The sequence below is a fragment of the Phascolarctos cinereus genome, unplaced genomic scaffold (assembly GCF_003287225.1).
Source record: "Phascolarctos cinereus isolate Bilbo 61053 unplaced genomic scaffold, phaCin_HiC Scaffold_4;HRSCAF=312, whole genome shotgun sequence".
In the NCBI taxonomy this organism is placed as follows: domain Eukaryota; kingdom Metazoa; phylum Chordata; class Mammalia; order Diprotodontia; family Phascolarctidae; genus Phascolarctos; species Phascolarctos cinereus.
In genome coordinates this window covers 8,395,851-8,417,455 of record NW_027555847.1, presented here as the reverse complement: position 1 = coordinate 8,417,455, position 21,605 = coordinate 8,395,851, and the positions used below count along the sequence as shown (strand labels likewise).

Sequence of the window (21,605 nt, the reverse complement as noted above, 5' to 3'; positions counted from 1 at the left end):
TGAAGAGAAGTTAAGTGATTTTCTCAGAGTCGCACAGCTAGTAAGTGTCAAAAGTGGGATTTGAACCTTGGTCTTCTGTACACTGGGCAATTAGGTGGCACAGTGGATAGAGTGTTGGGACTGGAGTAAGGAAGAGACCCCTCTTTTTAAGTTAAAATCTGGCTTCAGACATATGCTAGCTGTGTGACCATAGGCAAGTCACTTAACCTTGTTTTGCCTCGGTTTTCTCATCTGTAAAGTGAGCTGGAGATGAAAATGGCAAACCAGTTCAGTGTCTTTGCTAAGAAAACCCCAAATGGGGTTGTGAACAGTGAGACCCAATTGAAAAACAACAACTTCTATCCACTAAGCCATGCTGACTCTCCAGTTCTACATTGGAGCCTCCTTTTTGTCTGGTAATGCAGCCTTGTAACTCCTTCTAGATTTTTTTTCTACCTCTGATGACATTTCTGGCAACAGAGTGTGTTATTAGAACATAACCCCTTCCTTAATTGTGATACTACTCTTGTAGTGACCGTCCCCACAGGCTGCCTCTCCTTTATCAACTGACACATTTTCATCCTTGTACCACCTGAACACAGGCATCATTGAAGTGAAGACTTGGCTTGTCATTGGACTAAGTGGGTCCACAAATTTGGGTAGTGTGCTGATTGATGTGTCTTCACTGATGCCATGAGACACGTGGCATGGGGTAGGCCTTAGCATGTCATTGCACTGAATGACTTCAAAGATTGCAAAGCCATTCTTCAATGGGGCTTCTTCTAGTCAATCCAAGGGTTCTTAACTTTTTTTATGTCATGGACCACTTGGGCAAAAGTCTGGTGAAGCCTAGGGAGCTGTTCTTTCTCTGAGAAATATTTTTAAAGGCATAAAATAAAATGCATAGGATTACAAAGGAAACCATATGGTTTCTGTTGATTGATATAAAGATGGATATTTTGTCCCTCATCCAAGCCCATGGACCCTGCTTTAGTGTCGGTAATAAGGCCTTAGCAGGTATTTATCCATACATTGAAGAGCGGACTGAGTTTTTGCTGTTTCTTGTCTACTTCTGTGGTTTAGTCTCTTCTGATACTTTGCTCTCTTGCCATGGTTGCTTCTCATCTTTCCTGGTAGCCTTTGTCTCCTATCTTTAAGTTGCCACTTTCTGATATTTACTCCTTATTTCTTCTGTTCATCCTTTGTGCCAGTAGGGCTTCTTCTTTCAAAGCTCTCACTAGCCAGAGGAGGGAGCTCTTTTTCCTTTTTGACCATTCAGGGCCATTCGCCTCTAGTTTTGGTAGTTGGCTCTTCTCAGCTCTTTTCATTTTTGCTTGCTGCTCAAAGGCTTCCCTCATCCTTCACCTCCCACTGAGATGGTTGAGCTTGCCAGAAGTTAGATTTACAGGTAAGTGAGGTCTTACATACTTAAAACATTGAATGTGGGGGATAAGGATGGGGTGTAAGGACAGTAGAGGTGGAAACGGTCAGAATGTTTGCACAAGTCATTCTATTTTCATTTTCAGGCTTAAAGATAGAGTTTGTTTATCACCTTGACCTAAGTGGCACCTGAATGGTGCTAGGCAATTTACGCCCTATATAGCACTGTTATTTAATACATGTATCTCTTCTGACCCCCCGGCCCCCGAAAGGTAAAAGCAAATGAGCCTCAGATGTTTTAAAATGATGATATTGTGGAATTTAACATGTAAATCAGTTATCTTCTTCTTTCCTTCCCAAATTTAGAATCCTTTTTTGGTGTCCTCCCTTCCCACAGTATTTTGAAACTGTGCTTTTCTAAGTTGTTAACAACAGTTGAATCCTTAGGGCAAGCAGTAATTAATTTCCCCCCAGTCCTCATGATTAGGAAAATGAAAACTCTGTCATGTTTTCAAATAGTATAATAAGGATGGCAACAGCGACAGTGACAAGCAGCACTTTACAAATATCTCATTTCATCTTTACAAGGCCCTGAGAGGTAGCTGCTGTGGTGGGTGAAAGATGAAGTGACTGAGGAAGCAAAGGTTGTAGCTTCTGAGTATATCAGTTTATTAAGCAATGCATGCCAGTTACCTAACACATTGGGACCAGGCCCCTTCCTCAGCTTAGAGCTGGGGACAGGGGAGATAAAGTTTCGTACATTAAAAACAATTAGCCAAATAAGGCCAATTAATTGAAAAGAAACAGTTAACCAGGAGACCTTATTAGGTAATCTGATTTCTAATTGGAGGACGAAAGATTAGAGACTTTCCAAGTTGGGATGGGGAGAGTGAACAGGTGGAATTCCCTGAAATCAGAGAAAGAGGTATCCCACTTCCTCCCAAGTCTCTGTATTCAGTCAAAGGAAGGTGGAAACAATAACTGATTGATCAGTCTGGGGGCAGTTTTCAGATAAGACATATGGGTTGCTTGAGCTGTATAATTGTGAGAAAATTGCTTGCATCAATCTTCAGATCTGTCTAGGTTTCTGGTCAGCATAACTGAGGACATTATTTAAGAGTCTCTAAACAGTAGGTAGTGGTGGTCCAGCCTCCCACCCATGCAGGGCCAGGTTCAAACAATGCAATAAAGTTTTCTCACAGTGTCCATAACTGAATAGTTTTCTCACAAGGCAAGAAGTTGGACTACACTAGACCCATGATTAAATAGAAAGGGAACTGAGCTAGCTCCAGAATTGAGTCACAAGATGGAGTCAGTATGGTTCATTCAATTCCCACAGTGCTATCGGTATCCTTATTTTATAGATCAAGAAACTGAGGCACACAGTGGTTGAATAATTTGTGTCTGATGCTGATTTGAACTCAGGTCTTCCTGACTCCAGGCCCAGTGATCCACAGTGGTGCCCCCTAGCTGCCTCTAATAGAATGACTGTTCCAAGTTGCTTTGTTTAGTTTGATGTGAGACCTTGTGACTTTTCTCCCCCCAATTCACCTAGGGCAAGATGAACACGTCAAACACGCAGAGATGAGGATGTTGGAGAGAACCCCAGAACAGGAGCGCCCACGAATCCTGCCTCCAGACCAGCGCCCCCCAGAACCCCCTGAGCCACCCCCCCCTTCTGAAGAAGATCTGGATTATCGGACAGAAAACCAGCATGTGCCCACGCCCAGTTCTTCATTGACTGACCCTCATGCTGGAGTGAAGGCTGCTCTGTTGCAGCTCCTTGCTCAACATCAGACCCAGGACGACCCCAAAATGGAAACAAGTATGGATTATCAGGCAGGCGACACCTATGTTCCAAGTTCAGACTACAAGGATAATTTTGCATCCTCTTCTTTCTCTTATGTTAATGACGGTTTAGGAAGTGGATCTGTTCCAGCCCTAGAAAGACGAAGCTTCATTGGAAACTCAGATAGACAGTCTTTGGAGACCTACAGCGCGGCTTCATCTCATTCTGGGGGTCCGCCTCAGCCGCCTGCCTTTTCAGAATCCTTCTCCAGCTCCGTAGCTGGGTATGGAGACATTTACCTCAACACTGGTTCCATGTTGTTTAGTGGAGATAAGGACCATAGATTTGAGTATAGTCATGGCCCAATTGCAGTTCTGGCCAATAGCAGTGACCCTGCCACGGGGCCTGAGAGCACTCACTCTTTGCCAGCCAAGATGCACAGCTACAACTATGGGGGCAATTTGCAGGAAAGCCCAGTGGGCCCTAGCCTTCTGCACGGACAGACTTGGCCTTCCCCTGCCCAGGGCCCTGGCTATTCCCAAGGATACAGGGGACATATTAGCACATCAGCAAGCAGAGGTCGAGGCAGAGGGTTGCCGTACTGAGTATCTGTTTTTCCTCAGGCACATCGTTTTTATCTGGAAAGACTTTTCCTAGCTGCAGTTTCAGGCAGCAGTCCAACAGACTTGAATAATGTTAATTCAACAACAGCTTTATTTTTTATGTGGAAAAGGGTCTTGCATACAATAGTTAAAAAAAAAAAAAACAAACCTCACACACAAAAAACCCACCTTGGCTTAAATTCATGCTGTTCTGAAAACTAGATCTCCTGACTGTACATCTTCAGATTCTAGTTAGCAATTTTATTTTGTATTTTCGCAGGTATTAGTGTATGCTAAACTTGGGGACACGAGCATTTTATGACCCTATTGCAGATCTTCTGAACTATGCACATTTGTGCTTTTTTTTGTAAGTTTGGACCAACTTTTATGTAAAAAAAAAAAAAGTTTGCCAAGAATCAGAAAGGGCACTGATTTATCGGGTATTTTTCTTTTTACAAAGCTACCTTCAGCCCAAGGTCACTGTCAGTCTTTGCACCTGCTTTCAGTGTGATTGTGAAAGGTGTACTTTGTGCTCATTTCAGAAAATAAAACACAACCTTTCTCTTGATGCAACAGTTTTATAAAAAAAAAATGGTCAATGTTATTTTTCTTTTGAATTTCCAAATTACTGCATAGCCTAGCAAAATACTAAAATGAAACAAAGGGTTTTATATACAAAATATGTTGGGGTGGGGAGGGAAAGTAAGTGCCTTAACAGGTAAGCTTAAAGTTTGAAAAAATAGCCTTTACAACCCATTTTTTAAAAAGGAGATTGGTGCCCTGAATGGAAGGGAGCCCACTCTCGATTCACCTAATGCCCACCCTCCCATGCCCATCATCACCCCTTATTCTTCTCACCATTGCCCACCCACCCACCTGCCTTTGGGTTGGGTCACTAGTCATTACCACCTCCATTAGAAAAGGGTGAGACCGAGATCAGAGAGGAGGATGAAGGTCCTCTCAGTATATTTTGCTACTTGTCAGAAGTTCTGCTCAGAGAGTTTTGTGAGGGATCTGGCTAAAAGCATCAAGGAGAAGGAGGATTTTTATTTTTATCTGTAAAGTTCAGTTATCCATCCTATCCCCATTCCCATGGATAACTGAGAGTTAACAGTAAAAGCCAGGGGTCAGTAACAAAATGGGAACAGTCCTCTTAGGATGGATAAGGGACAGAAACAGCATTGTGAATTTATCTAATTGCCATTTATTCATTTCCTGTCAGCCTGCTCCACGTTATTTCGTTGGTTTAATGAGAGCCATTGCCCAGAATGATTACAGAGGTGGCAAAAGAGGGAAACGTTCTCAAAACAGATCCCCTTTACTCCCCCCTTCTTCTAGATAAATTTGACATGATGTCCTGAGTTCTTCTGCCAAGTGTTTATGAAGTTTTAGTTCATTTTAACATCGTTTTTCTTTTGTAAAATAGAAGAGAATGATGGAATAATCCTTATTTAAGGTGCAAGTGGTACCAATTTTAACTCTTTGCTCACAAAGAATCAATTAAAAGGGTAGCCAGAGGTAAATAAGTGTTTCCATTATACCTAAATAGAAAATGTCATCCCTGGAAATTAGCATTGTGTCATTCAGATATTCTGATGATGATTCAGTGCTTGATTTGGGGTTTTAAATTGGAAAGATTACTGAATCCAAACCACTCCAGGTATAAAGTTAATTTCTATTTCCAAATGTGCTCCCTCCACCCTTACAACCTTAGGCCCTCTCCTTTAGGGAAAAAAAACTTGAACCCCATTTCATGGAAAAGGATTTCAGAACAACATGTGGAAGGAATCTGATAAATGAGCAGAACTGTTAAAACTCAAGGCACATTCATAACTTTTTTCAGTGGTAAAATTTTCCATTTCACTACTATGAAATGAATTGGTATCAGTTGGCTTTTAGTTTTTGGTGGAGTTTTTTTGGGGGAAGGGAGGGATGGGGTAGAAGGAAAAACCCCCCGAAGTTTTATTTGAACTTTGAGTTACTAACAACTTTATAATTAATTACTACATTGCAGGGAGTGAAGAAAAAAAAATCTGTAAAATTAGCAAAATAGGTACAGTATTCAAGTATCTGAAGTTGAGTACGGTGAGTCTGGTAGCTTTAGACTTTGCTATAAATGACAGTATCTAAGTTATTCTTCATAGTCACACTAGAGAATCCTGCTGCCCATAAGCAGCTAACCTGGAAATGAAGATATTTATGTGACATGAATAGCCTGTGTTTAAAAAAAATTAAATATTTTATATAAAATTGAACTGTGTTTGGATAGTTTTTCCTGATTAAACATATGTCAGTGTATCTATTCATGTTGCGGGAATGGTGGGGGAGAGAGGAAACAGCTGTGGTACACTAGGCTTGGCTTTAGCACTTTAGTTATGTCTCTGCTGCAGATACGGTGCTTTAAGGCTTATGGGGCATTTAGTATATTTGACTTTATTTGAGCCTTAAAAACAGCTCTGTGATACATGTAGTGGGGCAAGCATCACTGGCTCCATTTTACTTATGAGAAAATTAAGTTGTAATGACTTGGCCTCTGTATATAACGCTGCTTTCTTGGAAAGCAGCCACCAAACACAGAGCTGAAGGTGCAAAGACCATTATTGGCAGCAGGCCCTATCCTAGAAATGCAAGCCTGGGAGGATGACTACAGATACCTGTATTGGGAGAGATGAGCACAACTTGTGGGTGGAGAAAAGATCCATGGGGTTCTTCTTAAGAAGCAGGTGATTAACATCAACTAACAAGTGAAATGAAAACAAAAGTTTTAGATTTATTTTGTCAGCTGACCAGGTTAAGACTGAAAGGTTTCTCTTCTCTTGAACCATTTTGCAGAGGACACTTCACATCCTAACCATATTAATGCATGTCATACAGTGTTTTCAGTTTGAGATTTAGACTCTTCCTATTGGGAGGCCATTCCCAAAATGAAATGCCATCTAATGTAATTTGTTTTCTAAGAACAAGTATGAGTTTAAAGGATAAGAGATATCTGTTACCAGATATCTGGGGAGGTCAGTTAATTACAGCAGTTGGGCCCTGTTTAAGTACTCAAATGAAGTGGATTTTTGTCCAAAAAAACCCCAAGTACACTGGATTAGCATCGATTTTTTTTCAGGTCTACCTCAAGCTTGGTAACAGAATTTGTAGATGTGTTTGAAATTTTAGTTGCTAGATTTAAGATTTCAGTCGTTTTTCAGTCATAGCCAACTCTTCATGACTCTATTGGGGGTTTTCTTGGCAAAGATACTGGAGTGGTTTGCCATTTTCTTCTCCAGCTCATTTTACAGCTGAGGAAACTGAGGCAGACAGGGTTAAGTAACTTGCCCAGGGTCACACAAGCTAGGAAGTGTCTGAGGCCAGATTTGAACTAGAGGAGATGAGTCTTCCTGACCACAGGCCCAGCTTTCTACCTAGTTGCCTCAATTTAAGATAGTGGTTGACAAAAATGCCTCGGTCAAGTTCCTTGGATAATTAAGGATGATTAATCCATTGTGATGATAACCATGGATTCCCGGCTTAGGGCCTCAAAAGAGATGAGGCCATCATCAAGAGTAACCTGATAGTTACGGTGAAACAAGAAGGCGTCAATTAGGTGGTTAGTGTTTACTTGTCAGGATTCAAATATTGACGAACTTGAGCATGTTTTGGGTCCTGGGGATGGAAATGCTGCAAGCTGGTAAGTTTAGGAAGGAAGTAGAGCCCAAAAAACGGCTTGACATCGATAGGACAGAGGCCAGGCCAGTCAAAAGCCCATTTGCATGGAGTGAAAGGTTTGTTCTGCTTTCCAAATGAGGACTTAACAGAATGCATCACTGTAGTATCTGTAGAGATGGCCTCTCTCTTATTGGGCTAGGCCCCTTCCTTCTGTAGCTACTATTCAATTCATATCATGGTAAAGGAATGAGGATTTCTATTTACTTAAATATCTTAAAATGTTTTCTTAATCTTCCCATAATTGTCTCGCAGTTTAGCTTAATCTTGTTTATCCATGTGTCTAGTAAGGATGCCCGTGGGCTTAGAACAAGGGACCTGGGTCCCCCAGCTCTATTGAATACCTGGGTGACTCAGGCCAGTAATTTAGCCTCCGTCACCCTCCTGGGTTTGGCCTGGATCATCTCTGAGGGAAGGCCTGTGAGATGCTTCCAGACATTCCATTAGGTAGACAATCGTGAGTTGCTGCCGCCAGGCCAGGCTTGGCTTGGGGAGCGATGGTGGCACTTCTGTTTTTGAACAGCGATTGATAAGCACTTAGTGAGCACCTGCTGCATGTCTAGGGCTCCAAAGACCAAAATGTAACAGCCCATGCTCGAAAGGAGCCCGTGAAGCTCAGGCACGTAACTGTCTACAGAACAAACACCGGTGTTTCAGAGGACACCAGCAGGTGTGGGAGAGATCAGGAAAGGCTTCTCTTAGGTGGTGCTTGACCTCTCGGATAGAAGGAAGTGCACACTAGGCATGGGGGGCGGTTCACGGTTCACATAGAGGCCAGAGCTGGAGGCCAGTTAGGCTTCCGGAAAAAGGAATCGAATACAATGAGGAGACCAAGTTGTGATGGGCTTTAAAAAGCCAGTTTCTGTTCCATCCCCAAGGCCACAGGGAACCACTGGGATTTGCACTGGGGTGGCACATGGCCAGACCTGGGCTCAAGGAAAATCACTGGTAGCTCCTCTAAAAAGCCAAGTGGTTTGCCCTAGGCCAGTCGACAGCTGTGTGGCCTTGGGAAAGTCACCGAACATCTCTGGGCCTCAGTTGCCTCATGCATAAAACTAAGGGGTGAGGGGTTAGATGGGCCAGTCTCCCAAGTCCCTTCTAACGCTAAACGTATGATCCTAAATAGGCACCTTGGCCTTCATTTTCCAGGGGAAGAAATTGAGGCTTAGAAAGGTCAGGTAAAAGAACTTCCCAGAGTAGCTAATTCATGGTGGAGCCCCGGGTCTCCTGGTATCTTCCACCACTGAAGAATTGCACCCCCTCAGAATTTGCTGGACAGGCTTGGGAGGCCCCTGTGGCTGGAAAATCAGTGGCCCTCCTCCCCTGCCAGTGTTCTGATGAGTATGTGGGTCTGAGCTGGCCAGGTCCCCCAGCGTCCAAACCCAGGGGCAAGAACCCACAAAGCTACACCTTAAAGGGGGAATCAGAAAATACAGAGCGGCACAAAGTGGGACCCAAAGACGAAGGCTCATGGGATGGATCTGAACTCAGGGCAAGGGGGTGAGGGGAAGGAAGGGAAACGATGCTTCAAAAAGTCATGGAAAATTAATCATTTTGTGACTTGAAGAACTTCCCGCCACCGCTTCGTTTTTGGAAGCTGTCACATACTTGTCCAAATCGGAAGCTGGTTGTTTCCAAAAGTGAAGGATAAAACCAGGCCTCCCTCAGTGGAAAGGGGCCGCTCTGCAGTGACCTGCACCTGCACGGTCCGCTTTGAGGCTCCGGCCTGACTCGTGGCACCCGTGGTGGTGGCTGGGGAGTAGAAACCCGTGCCTGCACGCCCAGCCTCGCTGCCTCTGCGGCAGCCAGTTCTCCCATAAGCGGTATGCGCTTTCCATCTGCCCTCAGGCCGGACCGCTAGTTAACGGGGTGATGCACTGAGCACTAGTGTAGCTAAGTGGAGAGAGCAGACTTTGGGGCTCCTGCCCTCTGGGCCTCGGCGTTCCTGTCTGTAAAATGGAAAGCTGCACTAGATGGCTCCAGATATGTGATCCCACATAAATAATGATGTGATGGCGATCAAAGTATTAATAACGCAAATACTGTATTCCTCGTGTTTTCACAGAACATGGCGGGATTTGGAGTTCTGGGACGTGGGTTCAAATTTCTGTTCCACTTAATACTTAGGTGGCCTCGGGGAAGTCCCTTGACCTCTAGAGGTTAATTTCCTAACCAGGTGAAATGGATGCAGACTAGATCTGGGGTGTCTGCCGCACTCCCGGCTGCTTCCCGAACCAGATTTAAAGGTAGCTGGTAGTTCAACCAGACCGATTCAAGGGCATAAAGGTAATGCCAACCTTTTGTTTTTCTAAGTCAATATGCAGGCCGCCGGGCGCCTTAGGTATGGTTTAGTGACCCAGGGTTCTGAGATTGTCATCACTGAAATGGATACTACCTAGGGTCTTCTTCGGCCCCAAATAGGTGATTTGGCCGGGTATTCCTGCTTAAAGGCTAAAACTAAGCTGGTCAGATCTTCCTGTGGCTTAACTTTCTGGGGAATGCAAACAAATATTAGCATTGGCTAGTTAAAATATATTATTAAATCAGGGTGTGATTCTCAAATTTAGTATTAATTCACTTGTTCTTTTTGGTCTTAGCTTAAATAATTTTCTCTCTTTTTGGAAAGGTCACAATTACCTTTTTTGGTGTCATGAAATTTTTCCAATCCTAATACATCCATAGGAGACAACTCATTAAGAATTTTGATGTTGATTTTTTTCCCCACTAAGGCCTTTTCTGCCTTTCAAGGCAAGTCAAGTAGCATTTATTAATGACCTTATTATGTACCAGGCACTGGGCTAAATGCTGGGAATACACAGAGAGGCAAAAGACACGTTCCTCCTCTCCAGGCGCTTCCTGTCTAATGGGGAAAACATGGAAACCGAGAAGATACAGACAAGGTAAATGAGTGGCTGTCTCAGAGGAAGGCCATCTCCATTAAGGAGAACTGAGAGAAGGTGTGTGGCACTTGAGCAGAGACCAACAGATTCTTTTCTCTAGCCGCAGAATTGGTGTGTAGGTGTGACTAATCCATCTATTCACATGTACAATTATTCCGAACACCCCCAACTCATGTTCAAGTAGCAGGATCAGCTGGAAGTAATGAAGCAGCATCCTTCAATGACTTCGTTTGGGGACATCAGCTCATCTTAAACTTTTCCTAGTATCTGGCCAGTATAAATCAATCACTGGCCCTGCACAAACCAGTGTTGATGTAAATAAACTGACCATTTGGAATCAGTTTCTCTAGCATTCGTGAAGTCAGTTTGCATGGGTTTTAGTATTTTTAAGTAATAAATAGTAGATGATGAATTCTATGTAAAAACAAAAAATAAGGATCATCATGAAAAATTAACTCCCCCTTTCCAAGGCGGGGAATCCCCAGATCTGCAGTTGGAGCATGTCGCTTCTGTCCCCTGCGAAAAGCATCCAAGACCACGAGGCTGAGGGCTGAAAGGTTCAGTAGACTTCTCTTCTCTTGGTGGACACCTGTGTGTTAATCCCCTGGGGGAGGCAGGGGCGCTGTGGATCCAGGGCTAGGGCTGGCCCGGCTGGCTAGTTTGGGGCCTCCAGAGCTGCAAAAACATGGAATACATACATGCCTGTGGTTTATTCCCAAACAAATCTATTCCTATGTTCAATTGTGTAAATGATAGCAAACAGCAGAAGAATAAATGGACAGAAGGTAAGTAGTGTTCTCATGTTTGACCCCAGGCACAAAGCTGCTACTCTGCTGATCTGCTCCCCCATAACTCATCCCTCCCCACCTTCAAGGAATCACTGTACTAATAGGTTAATGTCAATTAATGAGGTTGAGCACTTGCCCCACATCTAGAGGATCTTCTGGGTGTATCATTTCAGGATGCCTGCTTTGGGTGAGTTCACTTTGGCCCAAGGAGCCACTTTCACCCGTGTTACTCGTGTTTGTGGAAATACAACTGCACTCATTACAGCCCTCACAGGATCCTGGGGAGAAGAGAGCCCAGATGAAGTGACTCTTCCCCCCTTTGAAGGAGGCGGCTCTAATAAATCCAGCCAAGGGGAGCCTGTCTTCATGTCTCTTGATCAACCCAACCTACACCCTATGTGAGTTTGGCCAATGGATTATTCATTCCCTTCCTCTCTCTTCTAACTGGCTCTATCCCTGTTGGTTACAAGCATGCCTCATTTTTTTTATTTTTGGCTTTTTGGTGAGGCAGTCAGGATTAAGTGACTTGCCTAGGGTCACACAGCTAGTAAGTGTCAGGTATCTGAGGCCAGATTTGAACTCAGGTCCTCCTGACTCCAAGGCCAGAGGTCTATCCACTGCGCCACCTAGCCACCCCTAAACATGCCTCATTCTTAAAACACCTCTTGACCTTGCAATCTTGAGCTGTCCGATGTCTTCTCCCTTTAGTGGCCAAACTGACAAAGAAGCTTCTCCATCTCCTTTAGAAGATTCTTTGCTGGCTCCTCTCCCACCTCCCAACCCCCATGATCTCCAGGATTTAAAAACGCTCCCTTGTGCTCTGTACTCCATGACTCTGCGCCCCAGGACTTCTTACTGTTCATCACGGAGCCAGTGGTCCATATCCAGATGGGCCCACACGCAGCAAGTACTTAGTACTTGTTATACGCTTGATTTGACTCCTATAACACCAGTTATTTCTATGCAAAAAATGAAAAATCTAAATATTTAGCCCCCATCTCTCCTGAAATAGGCCTGCATCACCTGCATGGATGTCAGGTCAGTATCTTAAATTTGGATTTCATATTCAAAATGAAATTCATTTTCTTATCTCCCAATCTGCCCCCCCCCCATTTCCCCATATCTGCAAAGGGTATCGATCCCGATAATCTCTCAGCAGGCAGTCGAGTTTCACTGCTTAATCCACCGAATTTCTCCCACCCGTCCCACAGGTCACGCCTCCATCCCACCTGTCAGGCCCTCACACACGCACCTCCAGCCCACTGAAATCCTGCTCTCAGTCCCTCCCCTCCCCACACATCACAGCGCCTCACTAGTTCCAGAAGAAAAGAGAATCTCCTGGCAAGGGAGAGGAGGAGGATGCAACAACACCTACTATGTGCCCGCCACTGCGCTAAGTGGATTTTTTTTAACCAATATTTTATTTGCTCCCAACAACACCCCTGGGAAGGTGGTACTATTATCCCTGACCCACCCAGGGTCGAATAACTAGTGTCTGAGGTCAAAGTTCAACTCAAATCTTCCTGACTCGAGGTGCAGTGAACCTTCCGTGGCATCCCCAGCTGCGGTTCCAGCCAGGCTGCCCTCCTCACCTTGCTTCACACTGCCCCTCCCCAAACTCAACGTCCCATTTCCCAGATTCTGTTCCTTGAGTAAGCTATTCTCTGAGCTGGAATACACTTCCTATCTCTTAAAATCCTTAGCTTCTTTCAAGCTTCCCTTCAGGCTGCCAACTTCCAGGAAGCCTTCCCTGATCCCCGATCTGGTCATACTCTTTTCCATTTCCAAACTATCACATGCTGCCCCATGTTTATCATGGAATATCCGTTCTACGAGGACAATTTCCCTATTGTTTTTATATCCTTCCTCTCCCCCTACCCCCCACAGTGCCCTGCATACTTAGGTTAGATCTATGATTTCACTGGAAGTCCCCAAGAGGAAACACCCTCTGATGAAGATCTGCACCTGCTTAGCACCTGACAGTCTTTGCCTGGAGTGGAGAAATTAAAAGTGACTTGCCCAGGGTCATGCGTCTGGAACCAGTCTCTTCTGATTCCCAAACTGACTCTCTGGTGACGATGCCAATCTTACTCACTTGTCTTCTCTCTCCTCTTTAAGAAAAGCCTTTTGTTCAGATGCAAAGTAAGCAGTCCCAATCCCTTGGTCTCCACCACCACATCTGCTCACTTTGGGGCAAATTCCCAGTGCTTGACACGGGGCAGGGGCCTAATAAAATACTTGATTAACCAACAGGTGACAAGCCCTGCAGAGGTGCCCTTACAAGGCCCAGGAAAAGCCCAAGCTGCAAAGGCAAGGTTCAAATTCCTTGGAAAAGGACATCCTGAGTCTCCTTAAATGTTTCAGGAAGCAAGAGGAACAGGATGACTCCTATGGTTGGCCAACTGTTGCTACTTGGGACATAGCAAGGCTTAAAATTTGTTTCTGGTGCCCTAAGTATGATTTTGGGATGCTCTCAAGCTGTGTCCCCCCCAGTAAGCTGACCACTTATGTATTTGTTGTTGACATCCACCTGTAGTCTTGGGGATCTTGTTTCTTAAAATGAACGTGAAACCATGTAACAGAGTATCTTTATCCAGAAATCAAACAGCTGGAGTACAGTGCTCTACCTAACCTTCTCATTTTATCTTGAGTGTGACACGTATTTTGGATTCACTTGAAAGCTGAGGCCACTGAGACTCAGAGATAAGGGACTGACTGGCCTTTAGTCACTGAGCCAGCTCAGACCCATTCCTGACTCAAAGCCTGGACCTCTACATTACACCCTCGTGCTTCTCTATCAGCAGGGGTGGAAAAGCATTGAAATGCTTCTTTAGCATCCCAAACCTGTAAGAGTCTAATCATACCTCCTGGAGAATGGTGGCCAGAGAAGGCAACTTTGGTTGGCACAGGTTTAACAAGGACTTTGAGGTGGGCCCAGGGCAGGCCCTCTCCAGAAGAACAAGCTGGTCATTTCGATTTCATTTTTCCTGTTCCCAGTCAGGGGTGGAAAGCAAAGGGAGGGGCATCCTCAAGGCAGGGGCAGTTTAGAAGAGTTTATCCCCTGCCCTGGACTGGCACAGGGTGGGAGCTCCCCAAAGTGCAACCAATCAACTTGGATTTTTCAAAAACACGACAAAGAACTGAGGCTTACTTGTGCAGTAAGAAGCTGCTCGACGCTGGCAAAGCATTCTCCCCAGGGATTTGCCTTGGTTTTGGTTCCAATGTGTCTCCCACAGTTACCTCCTAAAGTAGCTGCTGCTTGGTCCTTCATCTAGTCTCCAGGAAGCTCTTTTGCCAGTCTGCTTTAAATTCACTATTTACAGCAAGTCGTTATGCCCTGACTAAGAGGGCGAGTTAGCATTGGCCCCATTGGTGCCTAAGAGCTTCCAGATAACAGAACTAGTATTTAGTTCTGGAAGCCTTAAAAAACGAAACAAACCCACTCAATTTTAACAACACAATCCCCATCACTATCTACTCAATCAATATTGATTATTTTATGTCACTGTGCTGATACAGAGGGCTAGACTCACACAAACTGCATCCACAGTTTGCAAGCAGCCCATAATGATTCAGGAGAAAGGACTGGACATGCACAATTTTAAATTTAAAAAGAGACTAATATCTTTCCTGCAACTTCCTTCACAGGTGAAACAAAACTAGATCCACAAACTGAAGAGAAATCAGAAGCTTCCACAAGTTGCCAGTATACTGATCCCATCACTAATACAGCATGTCTACTCCAAGGACAGAGTAATAATACTGCACGGCTCCACCTCAAATAGCGCAAATTCCATTTTCAAAGTAAACGGACCCTTTGATTTAAAATAAATCTTATTGAACTGCAATTCCAAGGTAAACATAATTCAAGAGACTTAGACCAGTAAAACAGTAGCAAGGAAGCATTTTTCCATCTGTTTATTGTTAAACATTACATGCTTCTATACAGGGTGACTGAACAAACTGCAAACATTGCTAATGATGCCTAATTCTGAAAGCGTGGATCTTGAAGGGAACTGAAAACCCAATGAACAAACATCCAGATGTGCATTACTAGTCTAACAATTTCATTTCCAAAGACTTCGACAGTTCTTTCCTGAAATGGTGATAAGTAGAACTTCTTATTAAAATCACAAAAGGCGTGGTACACAGAATCACACTAAATGTTTTAAACAGCATGATATCTACAAAACAGGCCATTTCATGAGTTCCAAATCCTGTTGATAGAACATCTAAAAAGCTTTATGAAGAAAATGTTACAAAACAAGGACTTAGAAAGCTCTTAATACAAGTGTTTAAAAAAAAAGAGTATTAACTAGTCCACAAGAATATTTGAGCACACGGTCCACAAGGGCTCGAATCTAGTAAAATCTCTTTAAATCAATTGCTGGTGAGTCTTCAGAGAGGCAGCATTTACATCCAGATGGCAGTGGAGTTTTTTAAAATAAAGACGTCTTGTTCTCTTTCTGACCAGTCAGAGCTCCAATGGAACTTTAGAAACATTTAACTAAAATATCTCCCCCTTTTGCCAGTAAACACTGTTTGCTCATTGTTGTATTTCTGGTTTACATCTGTTACAGAAATGGGTTCTAGTCCTGCCCAGGGGTCCTCAAGCATTGAAGGTTTGAAATAGCTTTCCACATCATTAGATATTCTTTTCTCTTTGCCACGCGCTGAACCAAATGGTGTAGATGTCCTGGGTGAACCCTTTGGAGAAAAATCATCAAATAAGGAAATATTCAACAAAGAGACTTAAAGTATAAATAATTTTTTAAAGAGAAAAATGAAAATGCAGCTTCTTCTCCAGAATCTTTTCCAGAAATTAAAATCTTACTCAATTTAATGTAATCTTGCCACTCCGTATTATGGCCAAGGATACTAAGCACAATGGCCAGGTTACGCTCAACAGCAACATTCCCCACGTTCTCCTGTTCGTGCACCACTCCAGCAGAAGGGGTTGAGGGTCACCATCCCACTGGTAAAGAAACAAACCAGGGAGCTTTTGCCTGTGGCCAGTGTGTTGGCCACAATTTTAAATGTTCACCTTGGTACTCTGTAAAGGCAGTTACCATTTAAAAAAAACAAAAACAAAGAACTACTAAGCAGTAGACAGGGCCTTAGGCAAAACTGCAAGGGGCCAGAGGCATCATTCTACCTAGAGCCATGGTGCCCACAACCGGAGTCAGGCCTGGCCAAACCTGCTTTGACTCTAGAAGCTAGTCCCCAAATTTTGCAAGCAAATGATTTCTTCTGCTTTTAGATGAACACAGAGCAAAACTAAAAATAATATTTTTGTAAAACACTGGTTCTTAACTCGATTTAAACTCTGTAACAGGGTACTGACAGAGGTTCTGACACAGGGAGTTAGCATCTGTCTAGGGTCCTCTCTTGCTGCCTCCCCTCCTCTCCATGCAAGCCAGAATAGGGAAAGTACACAGGACAAGTCCAGTGAACCCTCCCTGGGATGTAGGCACCGCCGCCTGCATCAGGTGATGATGATGTGCGTGTCTTTTCATTGTATTGGGGTGAAAAATACAAGTGTGCCAAGGGCAGGAATGAAGTGCCTTTCCATAGATTTCAGGTAAAACCATCTGGAAATACTAGGTACCACAGTGATCTGAAGTTTGGCACGAGGCTAGCCTCAAGATACCAGGACTGGTTTGGACAGGGGCAAACAGCTTCCTTCAGCTCAGTCCAAACCTGGTAAAGTCAAGCCTCTATGGCTTAAAGGAAAGAAGACGAAGGAATAATGCGGAGGTCCTTTCTTATCCCTCCCTCCGTGTTTTCCACTTCTCCCTCTTCACTTTCTCAGTACAGTCCGTTATCCACCCCCTTTAACACATCACTTGTTAGATGCAACTTAATGAAATTAAGCACCTATAGGCAAGGCTCTTCTAAGTCAGAGGGGAAACAAAAACACGTCCTTTGCTTCTAGTTTTTTTTTTTTTCAAAATTGTCAAATGATAACCACTTAAAAAATCAGTACATGTCTTGCAAGAATAGCAAATCCTAACTTAGTGTATGTAAATTAAGACTAAGCAGAAAAGTGTAAACACCTAGACAGGAACAGGCCATCTGAGGGTATCAAGAGCCCCTGGTACTGCTGTGCTTCCCAGGTGCTTTTTAAGCCAGGGCTTTTCCAGAACTGTATTACAGCCAGCACTAAAACAATCTAAGAAGTGTCCATAATCTTTAAAAAAATCCCAGATCTCCACTTCATTTGGAGACAATTTGCATTGTCTCTACGTAGCCCCCAGAACAAGCCTATCTATCTATACACACATTCATTCTCACACACACACACGCACACACCCCTTTACTACTTTTGGTCTCTGAAAAGGTATGTACACATATATACATACATGTGTATGCAGAAAGGGAAATGCTCATTATGGTCATTTTAAAAATGGTTCTTTTCTATCAAATAATAACATGATAACAGCTAACAATCGTATAGCACTTACTGTGTGCCAGGCACTGTGCTAAGCACTTTACAATCACCTCATTTGCTCATCACAATAACCCTGGAAGGTAGGTGATATGATCAAACCCATTTTACAGATGAAGAAGACTGAAGAAGTGAAGTGACTTCCCAGGGTTACACAGCTAGTAAGTGGCTGAGGACAGTTTTGAATTCAGGTCTTCCTAACTCCAGGCTTTTAGCTGAGTCCACTGCTGCCCCAAATGCAAATTAAAACAACTCTGAGGTACCACCTCAAATCCATCAGACAAAAAAGGGAAATGTTGGAGTGGCTTTGGGAAAACGGGTACCTTAACGCACTCCTGGTGGAGCTGTGGACTGGTCTAGTCACTCTGGAAAGCAGTTTGGAACAATGTCAGCAAAGCTGTTTAACTGTGCACACCCTCTGACCCAGTGATACCACTACTAGGTCTACATCCCAAGAGGACAGAGAAAGAGGAAAAGCATCCACATGTATAAAAATATTTATAGCAGTAGTTTTTGTGGTGGCAAAGAATTGGAAACTGAAGAGATGCCTGTCAGCTGGGGAAAGGCTGGGCAAGTTATGGTATATGAATGTGACGGAATATTCTTGTATCATGAAAAATGAAGGCGATGGATTCAGAGAAACCTGGGAGGACTTGTATGAACTGATGCCTAATGAGATAAGGAGAGCCAAGAACAATTTATACAGAATTGTAAACATAAGTCATCCTGAAAGACTTAGAAACTCTGATTAATGCAACGACCCACCAGAGTTCCAGGGCCCTCGTGATACACAGAAGTGATGATTCAGGAGTACAGACTGAAGCCCATCTACATATGTATGTATTTAGGACATGGCCAATGTAGTAAAATGCTTTGCATGACTATACGTAATTTGTGAGGGGTCTTGTTTTTCTTGCTTTCTCAAGTGATGGTGGAGGGAGAGAATTTGGAACTGAAAATAAAATGAACTTAATGTTTTAAAAAGCCAGAAATATAATCCTCAATTCTTGAAAATACATTTGTCTAAATCTGTAAGACTAAAACTATGTTTCAATATGTTAGCACTTCTAAAAATCTATAGAAATTATAAATTAATTCTTGCCAATTTATTTTTTTCTGGCAAAATTATTTAATCAATGTTAAAGTGAAACAAGGCCAAAGAATAAACTCTGCTATCACCAAGTCTGCATAGGCCACGCTTATATTCCTTTCAGGAGAGGTTCCCCCAAATGACGAGACTAACTTAAGGGCACATGGAAGCATTTCTAATTTGCATTTTTTCTTGATAATAAAGTGAGGTGTAAGTGCTGTCCATTAACCATTCCGTTTCCAAATGCCACTAGTTTTATCAAACAGATCCTAGCGGCCAAGAAGAGTCCTGCTTGCATTAAAAAAAAAAAGTCTATGTGGAGGAACCATTTGGGACAGCGATGCAGGGCTCTTAGTTCACAAACCTGCTCACTACTATCAAAGTGTGTTTGAGCAACATCTTCAACGTACATGCTTCATTTGCTCGTACCACCGAGGCACAAGGAAAACCACAGAAGCTCCCTTAAATGCCCTTCTAAGAAAGTAAGAACAGACTCCTAAGAAAATAAGCGTTTGGGGGTACTTACAGCTAGATGGACATGGGGTGGAATACAAATTCCAATAAAATCTCCACCAGCTTATAAAACACAGGGCAACACACTCTTCAGCAACATCTCAGGTGAAAATATTAAGCCCCAAAGGAGATCAGTAAGGCTAAGCATTTGATTTGCCAAGTGATAATGCAAAATCAAGTGAAGTCATAGACGCCGAGTAAAATGGATCGATGGCCACTTATTTATCACATGATTTAAACCTGTCTCTTGTTGGCTTTAGTTACAGACTCTTCAAAAGCTCTACAGAAAAGCAAAAGTCGTAAACACCTACAGCTAAGTACCTGTGTTTTAAGCAGAAACTGCTGTCTTAAAAAAGCAAGAAGACAGGCACAAAAACGAAACTGTTCAGTAAAAGCCGATGTGGTCAAGTCCTGTGAGAGGTAGTATTTCCTAAAGTGCTTCAAGAAACAACAAGAACTGAAGACCTTAAATACTCAGTAGTTGGACAAAACCATCATCGGTGTCTTATCTGAACATAGGAAAGCCCTGTTTTTCCACCGCTGCTCTGAATTATTTTATTTTGTTAAGTCCTCCCCATACCACGCTGGGGGTGGGGGAATGAGGAACTGTATTCGACAAGAAATCTCACTACATAGAAACAAAAGAGAAGTCAAGCCAAAGGCTTAAGATCGATAAAGAACTTCATTCTCGGTGAATTCATGAGGCTGAAATTCTCTTGAATCCAAACTTAGAGCCAGCAGACTCTGAGGACCCGTCCAGAACCGAGCCTCTAGCTCGCTGAGGAATACAGGGGGACCGACCCCCCCCCTCCCTGCCGCCGCTCGCTCTGGACTCTGGGACCAGCTCAGAGCAGCCCCAAGGGCTGCGCACAAGGTCCCCTCAGCCTTCTGCTTCTTCAGCTTCGTCCTCTTCTGCTCTATGTGCAAAAAACAAGTCTGTGTTTGGAAATACATCACACGGGGGGAAGTCACACAAAAGGGGAGAACGTTTTCTCAGTCCGAAGGCATCACTTCCACAGTCCAAGCTGGAACAGCCCCAGTGACGCTGCCGTGGCCTGCTCCGCAGAGAAGCCCCGTTGACGGGGCTGCGCCTTTTCCTCCCGCAGGGCAGGGGTGGAAGGGGCACCCTCCCGCACCTCCTGACACCGAGGGACACCGAGGCCAGACAGCCTCGCCTGCCGTCAGTACTGCCCCCGGCGTGGCCCGCTCGGGACCCGCGGCACGAAGGCAGGCCCGGCCCAGGACCCGCAGAGCGGCGGGCTCAGAGCAAGCCCCGCAGGCCCCGCGAGGCCTCGGCCCGCGAACTGCTGCCCCGCGGCCGAGGGCTGACACTCTCCGGACAGCGGGCGTCTCGGGGAGGCGGAGGCCCCGGCTCGGGGTTCGCCGGGCGGGGGGGTCCGCCCCGTGGCCGTTCTTCGGGCGCGGGGTCTGCGCGAGGTGGGGGTCCCGGCCGCGGCCCGTCCTCTCTCAGCGGGGCGGGGCGCGGAGGGGAGGGGGTGCGCCCGGGCTCCCGCACCCCAAGGGGCGGGGCCGGACGAGACGCCCCTTTTCCTAATACAACGCTTCACAGAATCGCCTCCCACGTGACCCCGCGGGACAGCGACTCCTGCCTCCTGAAGCCCCCTCCTCCATCACGAGGCTCAGGGGAGGGCGGCACAAGCCCCCCTCCCCATGGGGGGCGGGTTTAGCCCCCAGCGCCACGCCCTTGAAGGGGGGCCCCAGGTGGCGGCCGGAGAACTGGGGGAGACCTCGGGGGCTGCTTCCGGGCCCCGCTGGTTCTCGGCTCGGCCAGGCCGCGGGGCGCCCCCCACCCCGGGGCTCGGAACCAGCAGGAGGCTCCCTTCCCTCCCCTCCCCCGCCCCGAAGAAGAGCCCGCGGCTCCGAGCGGCCCCCGCACGTACCTGCAGCGGCCTGGGCGGCGGGCCCGGGGAGAAGCCGGGCGGAGGGCCAGAGTAGCCGGGGGCCGAGGCCGGGGAGCCGGAGGCGGGCGCGCGGGGCCGGGCGCGGGGCCCGAAGGGCGGCGTCTGGTGCGGGCTCCCGTAGCCGTCTCGCGGCGACGGCGGCCGCGGGCAGCCCGGGGGGCTCCGGAAGCCGCCGCCTCCGCCGCCCCAGGAGCCCGGGCCGGGTCCCGCGAAGGGAGGCGTGGGCGATCGGAAGCTGGGCCGGTGCATGCGGGCGCGGGGGCTGCGGGGGCTGCGGGGCTTGCGGGGCGGGCGCGGAGACGCCTTAGCCGTAGGCCCCACCGCCCGAGAGGGAAAGTCAGAGCGAGGCTGCGCGCGCCGCGCCTGCGCTCTGAGGCCTCCTCCGCAGCCGCCGCCGACGCTCCCGCCGACGCTGCTGCAGCAAGGTTCCGGGCGCACAAGGTTCCGGGTCGCGAGAGCGCGGGAAAGCGAGCTCTCGGAGAG

The 21,605-nt window shown here is 45.7% G+C and overlaps 2 protein-coding genes across 3 annotated transcripts in view; one reads left to right on the top strand and one right to left on the bottom strand.

Annotated features, from left to right (window-relative positions):
* The window catches only part of CDK13 (cyclin dependent kinase 13), a 117,375-nt gene extending 111,370 nt beyond the window's left edge, over positions 1 to 6,005 (top strand). Inside the window, 1 exon segment of the mRNA XM_020964441.2 lies at positions 2,915 to 6,005. Within this exon segment, the coding sequence (XP_020820100.2) occupies positions 2,915 to 3,753 (839 nt within the window). The 3' untranslated portion in view covers positions 3,754 to 6,005.
* Positions 6,006 to 15,052: 9,047 nt separating this feature from the next.
* Positions 15,053 to 21,558, bottom strand: MPLKIP (M-phase specific PLK1 interacting protein). Of its 2 annotated transcripts, XM_020964413.2 has the most exons (3): positions 21,102 to 21,558; positions 15,984 to 16,124; positions 15,772 to 15,856 (listed from the first exon to the last, which is right to left on the bottom strand). In XM_020964413.2, exons 1-2 carry the CDS (start codon positions 21,369 to 21,371, stop codon positions 15,984 to 15,986), a joined length of 411 nt encoding a protein of 136 aa, XP_020820072.1. In that variant the 5' UTR covers positions 21,372 to 21,558; the 3' UTR covers positions 15,772 to 15,856. The 2 variants fall into 2 exon arrangements, with proteins under 2 accessions (XP_020820071.1, XP_020820072.1); XM_020964412.2 differs by lacking the exon at positions 15,984 to 16,124 and having other exon boundaries at positions 15,053 to 15,856; positions 21,102 to 21,512.
* Positions 21,559 to 21,605: the final 47 nt, after the last annotated feature.